The 18,442-nt window shown below is 38.7% G+C and overlaps 2 protein-coding genes and 1 long non-coding RNA gene across 3 annotated transcripts in view; 2 read left to right on the forward strand and 1 right to left on the reverse strand.

The window, feature by feature from the left end:
- LOC134793413 (uncharacterized) overlaps positions 1 to 18,442 on the forward strand; it is a 200,927-nt gene that overhangs the window by 118,920 nt on the left and 63,565 nt on the right. The gene's annotated exons all lie outside the window — the stretch shown is intronic.
- The window catches only part of LOC134793352 (mucin-2-like), a 37,696-nt gene that overhangs the window by 7,406 nt on the left and 11,848 nt on the right, over positions 1 to 18,442 (forward strand). Inside the window, exons 2-6 of the mRNA XM_063764906.1 lie at positions 542 to 664; positions 3,138 to 3,227; positions 14,670 to 15,593; positions 16,759 to 16,824; positions 17,556 to 18,152. Coding sequence (XP_063620976.1) covers positions 14,690 to 15,593; positions 16,759 to 16,824; positions 17,556 to 18,152 — 1,567 coding nt within the window. The 5' untranslated portion in view covers positions 542 to 664; positions 3,138 to 3,227; positions 14,670 to 14,689. The remainder of the gene's footprint in view (positions 1 to 541; positions 665 to 3,137; positions 3,228 to 14,669; positions 15,594 to 16,758; positions 16,825 to 17,555; positions 18,153 to 18,442) is intronic.
- Positions 1 to 18,442, reverse strand: part of LOC134793388 (peroxisomal targeting signal 2 receptor) — a 55,521-nt gene that overhangs the window by 7,092 nt on the left and 29,987 nt on the right. The gene's annotated exons all lie outside the window — the stretch shown is intronic.

The following is an 18,442-nucleotide window of genomic DNA, read 5'->3' on the forward strand; positions in this document are numbered from 1 at the left end:
AAACAAAACAACAGTGCATAAAAAAACAGTGCATTATTTTTGGAGATAACAAAGCTTTTTATATCCGAATGGGCTGTTTCATGAATTTGAACCATATAAATAGAATGATAATAGTTATTTACGATACAAGTGCGAAAAAGAGGAAATTCGAAACGAGTGGCGATAAATTAAAACACGACCAAAGAGAGTGTGTTAACCTCTCGTGTGCCGTGATAATTTTTTTCTAATATTTTCCTCGTACGCGGATCCGCGCTCCGGCATACGAGGGCTTAAATCGACACGAGTTATGGCCCCTTAAACTTTTGACATACGCACGAAAGTGCTATTTTACGCACTAGTGCGGGAAAATAGGACCATATGTACTGTAAAATAAGTTTATAAACGACTTCTTCCCGTTTAAGTACTTAGCACAAGTACCTACTCACTGCACAAAGGACACAATACTATTTGTTTAGCAGATTAGGGTGAAAAAAAACATTTATTTTCATAAAATTCATACTAATTTTTATCAGTGTTTCAATTTTTTTTTCTTTTTTTCTAGGTCGGAATGAACCTAGTCCTACTCCTGATAATCCTACTAACGAATTCTATATCACCATCACCGAAAATGAAGAGAACAATGAGATTGAGGGTCGATTCAGAAAACAAACAAATATTAAAAATGGTAAATTACTTTTTGTGACTTTTTAAAATTTTTTAAATAATTATTTATATCGTTTGAACACCGGCTCCTATTTCACCAATGTGACAGGTGCGACAATTCGACAAGTCTCATTGTTGCTGACGTCACAGGCATCCATGGGCTACGGTTATCGCTTACCATCGGGCGGGCCGTATTCCTGTTTGTCACCATCATTGTATTATTTAAAAAAACTTTATTATATCGGCAAAAAACAGGCATTTCTCTTGCGATGTTTATGATGATAATGATGACAATTGTCACAAGATTTCAAAGAACTTTCGGTAATAATACAGTAAAATTATAAATTTTGCGTTTGCGTCAAATCCGGTAGTTCTGATTTTTTGCAGACTTGTTTATGATGTTGGCCCAATGAATAATCCAAGTTTGTGACCTCGAGCGCCGAACGCAACTTTGTCAAAAATCGAATAAACCGCAAGATCGTACCGCCCCTCAAAACAGGGTTGACAAAGTTGCGTTCGGCGCTCGAAGTCACAAGCTTGGATTATTCATTGGGCCAACATCATAAACAAGTCTGCAAAAAATCAGAACTACCGGATTTGACGCAAAAGAGCCAGGTTACAAAATTCGACAAAGTTACTGGATTATAATTCTTGACAGCAAATGAGTTCTGTGTCGGAATTTCGTGACAATTGTCGTATTTCTTGTGACAATTGTCATTAGCTTCGCAAAATAAGTACTTATTAACTGGCGATATAGTGGAGTTTTTTTTTTATTAACATGTTGGTGGCAAACAACCACACCGCCCGTCTGATGGTAAGCAGTTACCGTAGCCTATGGAGGCCTGTGACGTCAGTAACAGTGATGTCGACAATTGCCGGACCTGTCACGTTGGTGAAATAGGGGCCAGAAAGAATAAAAATTATTTTATAAACCTTCCCCAAAATATTATTAAAAGTGTTATATTATTCGTACAAGCCAGGATATCGGAGGATTATCTCCGAGGAAGTAAAGTTCAGGCTATAAATGGGTCAAACAGATCACTGTGTTATGTCTTTCCTGTAGACACACACAAGAGTTAAGGGCTATAAAGGTTAATTTTCTTATTTAACCCTTATCCACGTGAAAAGGTCCTCCTTTTATTTAAAGAACTATGATAAAATCATTACTTACATGCCCACAAGCTGTTAACTATTGCCCACAGGAGAGAAAACTAGTGTGTTATCGCGAACAGTACATTTTTCTCTCCTGTGGCCAATAGTTAACAGCTTGTGGGCATGTAAGCAATGATTTTATCATAGTTCTCTAAATAAAAGGAGGGCCTTTTCACGTGGATAAGGGTTAAATAAGAAAATTAACCTTTATAGCCCTTAACTATTATGTATGTCTACAGGAAAGACATAACACAGTGATCTGTTTGACCCAAATAGCTATTTTTTTTTTATATAGAACAGACTTATTTTTACTTATTTCATACTGATGTGCCATCGAAAACCTTCCAAAGTGGCAAAATTTCAACACGTTAAAAAGTTCCATAGCTTCTCATTTTTGTAGTGGAATAAAAAAATTCTATTCCAAAATAAAGGTTTCCTGTGTGTCCTGTGAAATGTCCCGAAATTTATGTGATCTTTTCCAGCTATTCGGATTTTTTCCGCACATCTGTAGAATGGATCCGGTCTCTTACGGCCACATTTATTCTCATCATCATCATCATCTCAGCCATAAGACGTCCACTGCTGAACATAGGCCTTCTTGGACCTCCATACGTACCGGTTGGAAGCGACCCGCACCCAGCGTCTTCCGGCGACCTTAACAAGGTCGTCTGTCCATCTTGTTGGTAGACGTCCTACACTGCTCTTGCTAGTCCGTGGTCTCCACTCGAGCACTTTTCGACCCCATCGGCCATCTTCTCTGCGTACAATGTGGCCTGCCCATTGCCACTTCAGCTTGCTAATCCGGTGGGCTATGTCGGTGACTTTAGTTCGTCTACGGATCTCCTCATTTCTGATTCGATCACGTAGAGAAACTCCGAGCATAGCCCTCTCCATAGCTCGTTGAGCGACTTTGAGTTTTGAGATGAGGCCGATAGTTTATTCTACGGCCAAGTATTATGAACGGCCACTTCCCCGATGGGCTACTTCCTTTAAGGGCCACTTACAAACAACATTTCCCGAAAAACCACAATCCTCTAACGGCCTTTTCCCCCTTATGGCCACTTCCCCAAACGGTCTTTTCCTCTTATGGCCACTTCCCCAAACGGCTTTTTCCTCCTCTTTTCCTCCCAACAGAATTTCTTTTCGACCAGCAACGCGATGACAGAAATAAAATACCAGAGGCCTACCACAAACCACGGTCGACGTGTTGCCTCTCTGTCGCACTTGTAAATTTGTACGTAAGTGTTACAGGGAGGCAACACGTCGAACGTGGTTCGCGGTAGGCCCTCAGTGTATGCGTGCTGAATATGAAGCAAATAAATAAAGCGTTTGATTTTTTTTAGATCGCCATCCAGGCCTAATAGCATTCAAAATCACGGCTTTGAAACCGAACAAATCTAAGAGGATACAGGAAATTATCGCCGAAACAAAATGTACGTACATACATATGTCTTGTATTAGTAGGCTAGGTAGTAGGTAATCAAAGGCCTGTGCACACCGAACGCGTGTGCTTAGACGTGCTCGTGCGCGTTGTATAGGTTGTACTTCACAGATGCTTATAAGAGACGGCAGACCGCTTGCGTGACGTGTGCGTGCTCAGCTCTAACATTTCAGGACAAAGTTTACCATTTACTTCTTTTTTTGGAAAAAAAGTAATATATTTTGGGTTAAGACTATCAATTTAAAAAGGATAAAAAGTGTCCGAAAATAATTGTCAGTTTTGTGACGTATTATCAGTAATATCTGGAAGACCGAGCTTTGTTCGAAAAACATATAAAATGTCAAAAATGCGCGTTTTCCCAGGGATAAGACCTAGCCAGATCGATTTATCGCCCCCGAAAACGCCCATATAGCAAATTTCTTCGAAATCGTTAGAGCCGTTCAGAGATCCCCGAAATATATATATCGAATACCGATGGTCTCAAAGGCGGTGGGCGCGTGGGGTAGTACGATAATGTATTACTTCACGGCTAAACCAGTATGCTACCATGCTACCAATGCATGAAATAAACATACTGACTCGTTAACCATACTAGTGCCTACTATATTTCAGAACTAAATGATAAAAAGAACTAATTGCTATTAAGATGTTGACTGGTAAAATTGAAAATAAAAAGATCACATGAAACCGTTCAAATCTTTATTTAAGTCAAACTAGGCCGGCTCCAACCCTACGCCTCTAACATGAGAAGATTTAGCCCTATATGGGACCGGCAACAACACATAACACATCCTTTCTTTCTTTCACAAAAGTAAGCTTCTAATGAAACATAATAAATCAAAATAACACTTGAAATAAAACACTTAGCTAAATGGTTAAACAACGCGGGATTCTATAAGCTATCAGAATAATCCTTTAGGTATAAGCCTTCAGGAACGTAGCGAGTTAGGCACGAGGTTGGCTAACGAGTATGTCCGATCTCTAGCGCGGCCCGATCAAGAAGAACTACCAGCGGCGGAGCCTCTCCGCTCCCGCCTCAGTCAAGTTGGTAAACCTGCTCGACCAGTCTACCAACATACCGACAAAAACGCCAACTCGTGCCTACGCTCACTCGAGAGAAACCTCTCGACGTTCCAAAGCCTTCTACCTGTCATCTCAGTTCAACAACACGCCAATAGATGGCGTTACTCTCTACGCAACTTTATTTCAACAATGCGCCAATAGACGGAGTTACTCTCTACACAACTTTATTTATTTTGTTACAACCAAATAATACGTAGCTCAACATTGCTAATCGATTTTACACAGTCGTCTAAAATAATGAACTATAACGCTGCAATACGTCTTTCTGGTGTCATATATATATTATATAAATAAATAAACAAGAATTGCTCGTTTAAAGGTATTAGATTATCACATATTTATATAGTATGGACGGTCACAAATCTGACATTTCAAATTTGTATGTAAAACTGGGGACATTCCTTTTTTTATCTGGAGTTTCTGTGATTATGAGTCAAAATGAACCGACATTTTATAGTTTTCGAAAAAAGTAAATGGTACCTATACTTACCTACACTTTTTTTCTGAAACCCCCCAAATTCAAAAACAATTTTGTTTTTGTAAGTAGGTATTGTTTGTTGGTCCATTGTTTTACAAGGAGCAATCATTGTTTTTTAAGGTTAATAGTTATATACGATACAAGTACGAAATTCGCAACGACTGGAGAATTATAAAACACGACCGCACGTGGTGCACGTCACGTGTATCGTACAACGTTTTACAGTACAAACATTTTTGACGTAATAGTTCGGTAATGTGCTTATTATTTATAGCACAGGGTGTCGTAATGGAGCACCATATGTAATGTAATAGTATTTTTCTCAAACATGCAATGAAATATTGATGTTATGTTCCTTATAATAGGCTGCGAAGTATGACGTTTCAGGTGCGGCTAGGACAAAAGGTCTTTAATGGAATTTCATACACATCTTGCAGGCCTAGGCCGGCAAAGTCCTCTTTTTTAATTTTCATTTCACAGATATTTGTGACACCGCATCGTGGCATTCATCCATAAAAAAACTAGAGGCAGTATTTGCTTTATGGTTCGTAATGACACTCTGCCACTACGCCTATAAAAAAAAAACAAAAAACAATGTTTGCTATAATTTGCAGTTTTATTTGTATAAAATCAACATGAACTTAATAAATAATACATTCTATAATTTTATAATTTTAAATTATAAATTTAACTACACAAATAAAAACATTTAAAATATTTCATCTAAACGTTAGCGGTAAAAAGGTCTACTCAAACACGCGTAGTTATATTTTTTAAATTGTTATGGAGGTAAAGTTGAAAAATATTCATTCTGTTTTATTGGATTTATGGTGCGTTGTTGATTTGTTGACTTTAATATGAGTTCCGACGAAATAATGAAATTAATATTAATTGTAATCGTAGGTGTTGGAATTGGCAGCGTAAGCAGAATTGATTTTAATAACTTGCTGCCTCTGCCGCCAAGTCAAAGACGAAGTATGTATATGGTTGCTTATGGCAATTTTATTATTTGAGAAACTAAGAAAAATGGCTTACAGTTTATTAGAAACAGTTTTGTGGCATATTTTAAATGAATGTATTTACAAATTCGTCAACACTGTGGAAATTATACTTATTTACTCCATGCATAAAGCAACGATGTATGTGAAACATGATATCAACATGAAAGACTATGTAAACTTATGTGACGAAAACGACAGTCAGACGGATACAAGGCGAAAAAATCAAAGATACATGAAAATATACGGGTAGTAAAAATACACGACTCGTGTAAAACATACGCGTGATAATGATATAGGTACGTGTTGGTTATATTTTGGGTGTAGTTTACTTTTAGTTTTTTCTATAAATAAAACTTGGGTTTCGTGGATTTTTTATTTTATTTATTTCATAGCATGTTTGAGAAAAGCACTATACATACCTCGGCGGGAAATGGGGTTGCCCGCGCTCAGACCTATTCGGCCTCGCTTCGCTCGGCCGTCTATATGTCTTCGGCCGGCAACCCCTTTCGTCCCGGCCTCTGTAGTAATGTACTATTATGCAACAGTTTTATAAGAGGTGTCGAGCGTAGATTGTAATCCCAACAAAAGCATAAATGTGAAATGAGAGCCAAGTTCAATATTAAGAATATTTGTCGTTGTTGACTCGCTGACAAAAGAATTGAGATCTATATGGGTGCCAAGTTCTGTGTTGTGTAGAAAATCCTGAAATTATAAAGGATTTGACTTGGCTAGTTTTTACCAACAAACCAAATTTTAGAAAAGTATCCTATACGTAAAAACTAGCCAAGACAAATCCTTTATAATTTCAGGATTTTCTACACAACACAGAACTTGGCACCCATATAGATCTCAATTCTTTTGTCAGCGAGTCAACAACTACAAATATTCTTAATATTGAACTTGGCTCTCATTTCACATTTATGTTTTTGTTGGGATATCATTACTTTTTGTACATAAATTACTAATAGTAGGTATTCATCATAAAAGCAGTTTACCTAAGCTGAAAAGGAGACCCTCGCTAACGCGCGGTCAATTGTTAAAAAGTTTCAGTTTTCAGATATTTTTCTTTTTTATTCGCCTAATAGTCTACCTTCATGCCAAATATCAAGTTTCTAAGTGATCTAGAAGTGGGTTAGGTTTTTGGTCTATAAGTATTAATATTTTTTTTTCCCTCGAAATATCAATAATTTCCAGTTTTCAGATTTTTTCCTCTATATACACCTAATAGTCTACCTTGATGCCAAATTTCAAGTTTCTAGGTCTTCTGGAAGTGGGTTAGGTTTATGATCTACATGTCAGTCAGTCACAAAAATGCCGGTTTTTAAACGTTAATTTATCAGTAACTGTTTGAGCGACGTTTATGAAATTTTGTATTTTGGACAAGCTAAGGGGCTTGAATACATGTGCCAAATTTCATTTGTGTAGGTTAAGTAGGTTTCAAGTTGTGAAGGGGTCAAATGTAGCTCGAAATGGTTCGTGTAATATTACACACGGTTGCTGCGTCGCCAGTTCCTTTTTCTTTGAACTTGGCTGGACACGCTACCGCGTGTCTAGACTTTAAAGATGATATGTTCGTGGGTGAAGAGTAGAAACCGCAATCTGGAACGCGCCGGCCGCCGTGCTGTCTCGAAGTCCGCTATAAAGACTGTATCGTTAATTCTAGGGACAACTTTAATTAGCCGTTTTTTTTTTTGGTATTATATTTTTATTTCAAAAGTTACACATGTGTTTAATTAGTGCTTTAATAAGGAACACATTTCGTCCTGGGACCTCGACGTAAAGCATATGGTTTGGACAAAATTTACCCAATCCTGTCGAGTAACAATTACGACTGCGGACAAATACTACAAGAAAATTTGCGGTTTGTGAACAAGACAATATCACACAAAAAAAAATCGTACTATGTAAAGAGCAATTACACATGATTCGTATAGCTAAACATCTGGACATAGTCTAAGCATTTCTTTTCGTAAAAAAAAAGTTTAGGATCTGTGCATGGTGGCCTTTTAGAGAATATGGCATGCTACTTACGACAACTATGACTTTGACATCTAATATAACTATCATGGAGTGTTTCTATCGACCCGCTCTAGCGATGGATCAACGCCATGAATGTTCGTTAGGCCTTGGTTTTAAGCTTATTCTTCTAGCTGTCTCCGTCATTACGCTTGCATCAGAAATTGAAGGGATTCCAAAACATGGGGTGAAAAATCGTTTTTTGTAAAAATAAAAATTCACCACATTTATTCCACAGTTGCTCAATTGAACAGTCATGAAGAGGACACTTAGATAACATGTTTTGGCAACCTATTAACCTGTTGTTACTTTAAATCATACCAAAGAGTCGGTTAAATACCCTCAGATCAAACTCTTAGAACATAGTACCTAATACAAAATAATAGACATGCCAACAGTTAGACCAGGTTTAATCTGTCCCTATACTTAACAATCAATCAATCAATCAAAAATATACTTTATTCATGTAGGCCTAGCAACAAGCTCTTATGAATCGTAATTAATCTTAATCTAATTATCAGAGCAATTTATTGATGTTAATATTATTCCATAATAAAATTGGATTATTATACATATCAAATTTAACACTAAGAATTTCACAAAAGGATCGTCAAACATTAAAAAGATTGTATAAAAAAATACTAGTCTAGAATTTCTAGAATAAAATCTAAATGTCAAAAAAAAAAAAAGCATAAGTAACAAAAGAAGTAGATAGTATTACATCGGAATATCCATTTCCTCATCAATAATCAAATGTACCTAATAAATAAATAATCATTTCGAATAACAATTAATCCCACGTTGTAATATCATTCATGTAGTCTTGTGTGGTATAATAAGCTTTAGAAATAAGTTTACGCTTTACATAATTCTTAAATTTATTAATAGATAATTCAGTAATATGGTTTGGAAGTTTATTATAAAATCTTACACAATTACCCATGAATGATTTTTTAATTTTATGGAGCCGAGTGAAGGGCACTGCGAGCTTATGTTTATTTCTAGTATTAATATTATGAATTTCACAATTTTTCCTAAAATTTACAATATTTTTATGTACATACAGAATATTCTCATAAATGTATTGACAGTGCACTGTCATTATGTCAATTTCCTTAAATTTATCTCTAAGTGAGTCTCTATGGTTCATTTTGTATATTGCTCGAATAGCCCTCTTCTGCAGCACAAAAATGGTATTTATCTCTGAAGCACCGCCCCACAGTAAAATACCATATGCCATAATGCTATGGAAGTAACTAAAATATACTAATCGAGCTGTTTTCACGTCAGTTAACTGACGGATTTTGCTCACTGCAAAAGCTGCAGAGCTCAGTCTATTCGAAAGAGTAGCAATATGGGGACCCCACTGGAGTTTAGAATCTAAAGTTATACCAAGAAAAACTGTACTATCAACTAATTCCAATTCCTCATCCTTCACAATGACACTTGTTTGCACATGCCTTACGTTACTACTAGTGACAAACTTAATACATTTAGTCTTTTTCTCATTTAACAATAAATTATTAACATTGAACCAATTTACTACTTTTGAAATGGCATTGTTTACATCATTGTAAGCTTGTTGCTGTCGTTTGACTTTGAAAATAAGTGAGGTGTCGTCTGCAAACAATACTATATCATGGTGGGTCTTAACAAGGAATGGCAAGTCATTTATGTAGATAAGGAACAGGAAAGGCCCCAATATTGACCCCTGTGGTACACCCATAGAGACCAATGACCCAGCCGACCCAGGTGATCGCTGTCCATTCACATCGACCCTTTGTATTCTACCATTTAAGTAGGACTTAAGTAAATTCAGTGCCGATCCTCTAACTCCGTAATAATGAAGTTTCCTGATTAATGTTTCATGACAAACACAGTCGAAGGCCTTAGATAAATCACAGAAGACACCTAAAGCATCTCGTGACTCCTCCCAGGCATCGAAAATATGCTTAATTAGCTCAACACCGGCATCGGTTGTTGAGCGACCCCGTGTAAAACCAAACTGCTTATTATGCATCAAATTATTAACGTTAAAATGTCGTACTAATTGAGAAAGAACTAATTTTTCAAAAATCTTGCTAAATGTTGGTAGCACAGATATCGGTCTAAAGTTAGTGGGGTCAGAGCTGCTACCAGATTTAAATAAAGGAATTACTTTACTATGTTTCATTACATCAGGAAACTCGCCGCAATCAACACTGTTGTTAAATATAACTACCAAGTCAGGCGCTACAATTTCAACTAAGGATTTGACAGCATGGACAGAGACTCCCCAGAGGTCATTAGTTTTTTTGACATTAATTGATTTAAACGCCTTTATTACATCTGAGGTACAAACATGTTCAAAATGAAGATCTCCACAACACTCTGGAGCGTTATGTTTTAATAATGTAACAGCAGATGAGGGTGATGAATTTAAATCCTTAGTTGTGGATACTGGTACCTCGGTGAAAAATTTTTCAAATTCTGTAGCTACTTCTAAATTGGAATCTATAATTTTGTTATCAATGTTTAGTTTAAGCTCTTTAATTGTGTGTTTAGAGCGACCAGTCTCCACATTTATAACTTTCCAGGTTGCTTTAACAATGTCGGAACTACTTTTTATTTTCTGACTTAGATAATTTCGCTTAGCTATATGACAATCTACTTTAAACTTCTTCGAATACTCCTTCACATGTTCTTTAAATTCATCACTCTGATTAAACCGCCGTTCCTCATATAAGGCATACAGTTCACGTCTTCTTTGATGTAAGTCCGCAGTAGCCCACTCACTAAAAACTGATGCACCACTAACTACGACCGATTTTGAGGTGAATATCGCATTATAATGATCCATAAAAGTGTGAAAGAATGAATTATACATACTATTAGGACTCATATCGGAAGACAAAAAGGGTAGCGCCTGAACTAAACTTAGCTTCATTCTTTCCACGCGGTCAGAGGTTACTGGTACAAAAGTTATTTGTTTTCTCATGGTATTTTTCCTTAATGCCTCAAATACCATTAATTGACCTAAGTGGTCTGATTCTAAATTGCTGATAACTTTTTTAGCAATAGGAAAAATATCTGTGAAAATATTATCTATACAGGTTGCACTAGTAGCAGTCACTCTAGTGGGCTCCATAAACATGTGGTTGAGATTACAAGATTTAAAAAGATTCAATAATCTACAAGACATTGTTGAATTTTCCATAATATTTACATTAAAGTCGCCGCATATAAGCAATTTCTTACTAGAAGATGATATTTTAAGTAGGGCAGATTCCATTATGTTTTCAAATAATTCAAAATTACTTAATGGCGGCCTATACACACAGACAACAATAAATTGCTCTAATTCTACTGCACTTAGTTCTATAGTCCGTTCAACAGACATGGATACAATGTCCTTACGTTCCTTAAATTTTAACTGACTATTTAATATAATTAATGACCCACCATGTATGGAACTAAGTCTGGTGAACGAACTTCCCGCCTGGTGATTATTAAATTGGGGCATTAATTCATTATTATTTAACCAATGTTCAGTAAGACATAAAATATCAATATTAAAATCATTCAAAAAAAGTTCTATCTGTAAATTTTTTCCTCTAATACATTGAATATTTTGATGCACCAGGTGGATATACTTTCCATGTTTGCAGTATTTTTCATTATATTTATTTAAAACTAAATTGCCAGAGACAGAATCTTTTGTCTTAACACCTAGTTTAAATCTATTAAATCATTGGTTATGACTGGAACCAATTCCATGTTCATACTGGGCTGCTCAATAGGAGCAGAATTGTCTGCCAAATTCTTGGCAGAAATGTCAAGTAAATATGATAGCGATAAAGCTATTTGTCTTTTGTAATAATTTGAAAGGCAACACTTGCCTTTAGTCAAAAACACCATAGGCATATGGTATTTACTAACAAAATTGTTAGTGTCAATTATGCTAAACTTACTACTATATGTACAAAGATTATATAGAGATATATTTAACTTATGTCTAGTGGTATTTTCTGCCTCTGACATTTGCTCACAATAGGGGAATGTGAAAAAAATAATTTCATGCACTGCAAGCGAGTTTAACTGTTCAAAGTATTTAATTAAATTATTTTTGTTCACATTACCCCTATTCCCCATAAGAATAAGCAGTGTTGTCTTAGAATTAATATTACTGTCATTTAAAATTTGTTTTAAGATATTTTCAAAGCTACTGTGAGGCAGACAATTGCTGATTGTACTAAGTCCCTTTAGGTAAAAGCTTAAAAATGAGCTCATATTGCTTCCAATTTCATCAGAATACATAATAACATTAGGTTTAGGTGTGCTTTGTTGGTACAATACGGTCTTTACCTCCATTTACCGGTATATGTGTTGTGTGAAATAAAAACACATATATTTGAGTTTATACAAACGGCTCGGGTTTATATAGGAAAATATCCGGGCGTAGGTACCTTTCCACAACTAGTGAGTGTTACATGCAGAGTCCGTTTTGTTTATTTCTGCCAATCTCATTAATTATTAACACGTATGAAAGGAACATGGATCCTAGACTTATAACTAGATACATAACATTCCACGCAATTCATTAACATAATATACACACACAAAAGTAAAAAACATGATATACACACAAAAGTAAAATTATTACAATTTAAAACGTAAAAGATTAACCTAAAACATGCATGATTCCTAGCTATACATGGTGTGTCTGACCATGGGGCTTTAAATCCAGGGCTTGATTTTACTCGCTAAACTGAGCTACTTTTACTATGGGACCAACCCTCAAACGGGGAAAAATTTTTGGCTTTTCCATAGAAAACGTCGACATCTGATCAGCCAAAATGTATGAAAAAGTAAAATAAGAAATTCCGGATTTCGGGGTTGGTGCCATAGTAAAAGTAGCTTAGTTTAGCGAGTAGAATCGAGCCCTGGATTTAAAGCCCCATGGTCAGACACACACTGTATACGACAGAGGGGTCAAAAAATGTGAGTGGCGTGGGTTGTTAATAAATACGCCATGAGCATTTTTTGACTACTTATACAACGTTGCATACAATGCTTTTTCTATGAGTAGTCAATATTAAATAAAATACAAAAATTTATAAACAAAATTTTATTTATGAAAATTTAGGTAAATGTAATTTTGGATAGTAGGTATTACTATGTGTATGTAGCTCTTGTCTGCGACAAGCACCCATAATACCAAATATTACTGCAACCTGTAACAAGAAAAAGGAGAATTAGATAATATTCACTTTCAATGCAAAAATATAAAATGTACATAAATATAGCTCGTTGTACTGTAGGTACATAGTACAACGAGCTCTAAAATCATAAAATTTTAACAACATATACATACCAACCTTGCTTAAAAAATAGATCTGATCCGGTGCTTCCAATTAGTCTTTGAAAATACGCCAATAAGACGTTTTCAGAGAATGACGAAGTTTTGTGCTCCAATCTCCACGCCATGAACTTCTCATAAGATTTGTCGTATAGGTGCTGCGATTTAGTACCTAGGCAACAAATTTTCGGTCGCTGCTTGTGCTGCGGCGGATATTTCTTCAGGTGTAGAAACAATGTTGTCCTCTTCGTCCATTGTCAACACTTTTTATGAACGCAAAACAAATAGTAACGCAAAGTACTCAAAGAACAAGAAATTACCGAGGAAGGCGGGAAACGTAAAAACAAACGAGTAATGTCTATGGTTATGTTTTTTTTAAAGCCGTTATACACTACCGCAGCGCACTAGGGTCGTGGTTGGTCGTGGTGCTGTAGGGTATAAGTGTGTTACGGGCCTTAGAAGTCCAACTTCCAATAGTGATTATATCAAAAAAAGTTTTTTTATTATGTTGGTAGCAATGAACTTAGTACAAATTTGTTATAATTTTTAGTTAAGTAAAACTTAGTTATAATTTTTTTAAATAAAAACCGTATGCATTCAATCGTTTGTCACGTTGGTAGCAATGTATCGGTATGTGGCACCTGCTACTCCGCACTAGTTTACCGTGTCGTAATGTCTCTAAAACGACACAAGTGCTTTTTTGGGCAATAGACTATAGACTTTTATGGAGTATTAATAATGTATGCCCTTATATGTTCGTTCGTGACTATGTGAATGACAGATAAAAGTACACGAGTAGAAAAAAGCTTTAAAAAACCTGCAGTTACTTATAGTTGGCCGCTAAAACCCGAAAGAGAGTGTGAAACTGCCGCCTATCCAGAAATTTAAGGGTTGTACAAGTACATGTAAAAAACGTATGTATTTTGTGAAATATTTATCTAACGACCTATTTATTTCACGACCGGTCTGGCATAGTGGGTAGTGAGTGACCCTGCCTATGAAGCCGATGGTCCTGAGTTCGAATCCCGGTAAGGGCATTTATTTGTTTGATGAGATGATGTTTTCTTTGTATTTGTATATTATATATATCGTTGTCTGTGTATCCACAACATAAGCTTCTTGAGCTTACCGTGGGACTTAGTCAATTTGTGCAAGAATGTCCTATAATATTTATTTCTTTATTTATCTACTTTCTAGCTGTATGTAGACCTCTCAAAGCCATATGGCTAGATCATATTAAATACATAAATTTCACGAGAACGACCTTTTGATGGGAACATCTGGACATACAAAAGCACTCTTGCCCAACCTGAAAGTTCTTTGCTTTCGCTCGCTTGTCTGCCAGAACGCGGATCCACGTATTGAGCTCTATGAATAATGAATTAAAATTCAATACTTACTGCACGTATCCAAGAAAAGCAAGCTTATAGCGCTTTCTCTAATCTTATTGAAAGCTCCATCAGAACATCTCGTTCGGACATACAGAATTGATAATAAATAATAAATTTCATTCCTCAGCGCAAGAAATAACGGTGGGGATGTCCTTGACGAATCTCAAGTACCCAGCAGAAGGCACACAGGTCCCACCAACCACAGAAGCCCCACCAATCACGTTGGGGATGTCCTTTACGAAACTCAAATGCCCAGCAGAAGACACACAGGTCCCACCAACCAAAGAAGCCCCGCCGACCACGGTGGAAATATCCTTGACGAAACTCAAATGCCAAGCAGAAGACACACAGGTCCCACCAACCATAGAAGCCCCACCAACCAAAGAAGCCCCGCCGACCACGGTGGAAATATCCTTGACGAAACTCAAATGCCAAGCAGAAGACACACAGGTCCCACCAACCATAGAAGCCCCACCAACCACGGTGGGGATGTCCTTTACGAAACTCAAATGTCCAACAGAAGTCGCACAGGTCCCACCAACCATAGAAGCCTCACCAACCTCGGTGAGGATGTCCTTTACGAAACTAAAATGCCCAACAGAAGACACACAGGTCCCACCAACCATAGAAGCCCCACCAACCACGGTGGGGATGTCCTTTACGAAACTCAAATGCCCAGCAGAAGACGCACAGGTCCCACAAACCATAGAAGCCCCACCAACCACGGTGGGGATGTCCTTGACGAAACTCAAATGCCCAGCAGAAGACACACAGGTCCCACCAACCACAGAAGCCCCACCAACCACAGAAGCCCTACCGACCACAGAGGCCCCACTGACCACAATGGCCCCACCGGCCACAGAGGCCCCACCGACCACAGAGGCCCCACCGACCACAGAGGCCGAACCGACCACAGAGACCCTACCGACGACAGAGACCCCACCGAACACGGAGGCCCCATCGAACACAGAGGTCCCACCGACCACAGAGGCCCCACCGACCACAGAGGCCCTGCCGGCCAAGGAAGAGACTACAGACCCCATTGAAGCAGGTATGGTAGACGCCATTGTTCACAAAATGAGCTCTCAAGTCCTAGTCGGTCAGCTTAAAAAATTACAACTATAGCTATACTTCTTCTTCTTCTTCCTCAGCGAGTATGCACCCACTGTTGGGCATACGCCTCTCCAAATCTCCTCCAAGCAGCCCGATTTGTGCTCCAGAGCGGGCCTGCAATCTTTTTAATGTCATCCTCCCATCTTGTTGGAGGTCTGTGATCTGGTCTTTTTTAACGACGCCTCCACGCTAGGACACGCTTGCTCCATCTACTATCATCTCTGCGACATATGTGCCCAGCCCAGGCCCATTTCAGAGTAGCAATCCGTCGGGCGATGTCTCCTACTATGGTCCGTCGCCGGATCTCCTCCTTTCTGATTCTATCGCAGAGAGATATACCGAGCATACTGCGTTCCATCGCTCTTTGTGCAACTTTGAGCCTCTTCATTCCGCACATTGCTAGCGTCCGCGTCACGTCTCGCAAGCGTAGGTCATGGCGGGCAGTACGCACTGGTTAAACACCTTAGTCTTCAGTGATTGTGGTATTTTGGCCTGAAACACATTCTTTAGTTTACCAAAATCTGTATCCTCCGGCTGATCTCCGCCATCATCGAGTCCGCCCCAAGCCTTATTTGCTGTCCGAAATAATTATGTTCTGTCACTTGTTCTAAAGGCTGGGTATCCAATGATATGGGGCTTTGGGATAAGTCTACTGTTGCCATAACTTTTGTTTTATCCATATTGATTTCCAACCCAACACTTAGCGACGCTTATAATAAATATCCACACCCATCCTTACAAGCTGGTAGTAAAAGGGGCGGGGCCCGCCTAAAGATTTATAGCCTCACCGAAACGTTCGCCCGTACAATACAATAAGACTCCGCTGTCCGTCTGTCTGTCTGTCACCAGGCTGTATCTCATGAACCGTAATAGCTAGGCAGTTGAAATTTTCACAAATGATGTATTTCTGTTGCTGCTATAACAACAAATACTAAAACTAAAAACCTATTTAAGTGGGGCTCCCATACAACAAACGTGATATTTTTTGCCGTTTTTTGTGTAACGGTACGGAACCCTTGGTGCGCGAGTCCGACTCGCACTTGGCCGGTTTTTTCTATAGTATTGCCTATTAGTTTTACCGATTACCAACATATTTTTTTCAGAAGAACCACGGAAATTGTCATGTGCCAAGTACATCAGCAATTTATTCAGCAAAAAACTCAAGTGCAGTAAGTAAAAACTATAGGTACTTTTCATCAATCAGAACCCCTAGTGTAAATTTCATTCGATAGCGTGACGAGCGTTCGCGTTTGCGTTATGTTTTTTTTTGTATGGGATTTTGAACAGCGCGCCAAGCGGGACGTTTTGGAAACTAAAAATCCCATACAAAATAATACCTAACACATACGCGTACGTACCCCACGTCACGCTATCGAATAGGTACAGTAGGGGTATATGACATGACTTAATAATAATAGGTAGGTAACTTAAGGTAAAAAAATACTTTAAGTGTCTTCATGGAAATTAAGGGGAGAGGCCTTTGCCCAGCAGTGGGACACTCAAATGGGCTAGGAAAAAAAAGTGTCTTTAACTTTTTAGTTCAACGCCCACTACTTAACTTACCCTGCCTAAGAAGCAGGAGGTCCTGGGTTCGCATCCCGGTAAGGGCATTAAACATAACGCAAGCCTCGAGACTCTTTTTCATGTCCACACCATTTTGATGTTTGGGGGCCTCGAGGAACAACCGTACCAAAGATACATTGATTGAGTAAAGATACGTAAAGTCTAAGACAATTTCTGTGCTTCGAATTTGACAGGTACCTGAACGAGATGGCGCACAGCTCCATACTTTTTGTGGTAACTCTGATTGTCAAAAGTTGACAATTCAGTGACCGCAAAACATATGGCGCAGTACAGCGCCATCTGTTATGGATGTCAATCTAAGGGTCACGTTTTTTAGCAGAAGACACACAGGTCCCACCAATCATAGAAGCATCACCAACCACGGACGGGATGTCCTTGACGAAACTCAAATGCCCAGCAGAAAACACACAGGTCCCACCAACCATAGAAGCTTCACCAACCACGGTGGGGATGTCCTTTACGAAACTCAAATGCCCAACAGAAGACACACAGGTCCCACCAACCATAGAAGCTTCACCGACCACGGTGGAGATGTCCTTGGCGAAACTCAAATGCCCAGCAGAAGACACACAGGTCCCACCAACCACGGTAGGGATGTCCTTGACGAAACTCAAATGCCCAACAGAAGACACACAGGTCCCACCAACCACAGAAGCCCCACCAACCACAGAAGCCCTACCGACCACAGAGGCCCCACTGACCACAATGGTCCCACCGGCCACAGAGGCCCCACCGACCACAGAGGCCCCACCGACCACAGAGGCCCTACCGACCACAGAGACCCTACCGACCACAGAGACCCCACCGAACACGGAGGCCCCACCGAACACAGAGGTCCCACCGACCACAGAGGCCCCACCGACCACAGAGGCCCTGCCGACCAAGGATGAGACGACAGACCCCATTGAAGCAGGTATGGTAGACGCCATTGTTCACAAAATGAGCTCTTAAGTCCTAGTCGGTCAGCTTAAAAAATTACAACTACAGCTATATTTCTTCTTCTTCTTCCTCAGCGAGTATGCGCCCACTGTTGGGCCTCTCCAAATCTCCTCTAAGCAGCCCGATTTGTGCTCCAGAGTGGGCCTGCAATCTTTTTAATGTCATCCTCCCATCTTGTTGGAGCTCTGTGAACTGGTCTTTTTGAACGAGGCCTCCACGCTAGGACACGCTTGCTTCATCTCCTATCATCTCTGCGACATTGTG

The sequence above is a fragment of the Cydia splendana genome, chromosome 9 (assembly GCF_910591565.1).
Source record: "Cydia splendana chromosome 9, ilCydSple1.2, whole genome shotgun sequence".
In the NCBI taxonomy this organism is placed as follows: domain Eukaryota; kingdom Metazoa; phylum Arthropoda; class Insecta; order Lepidoptera; family Tortricidae; genus Cydia; species Cydia splendana.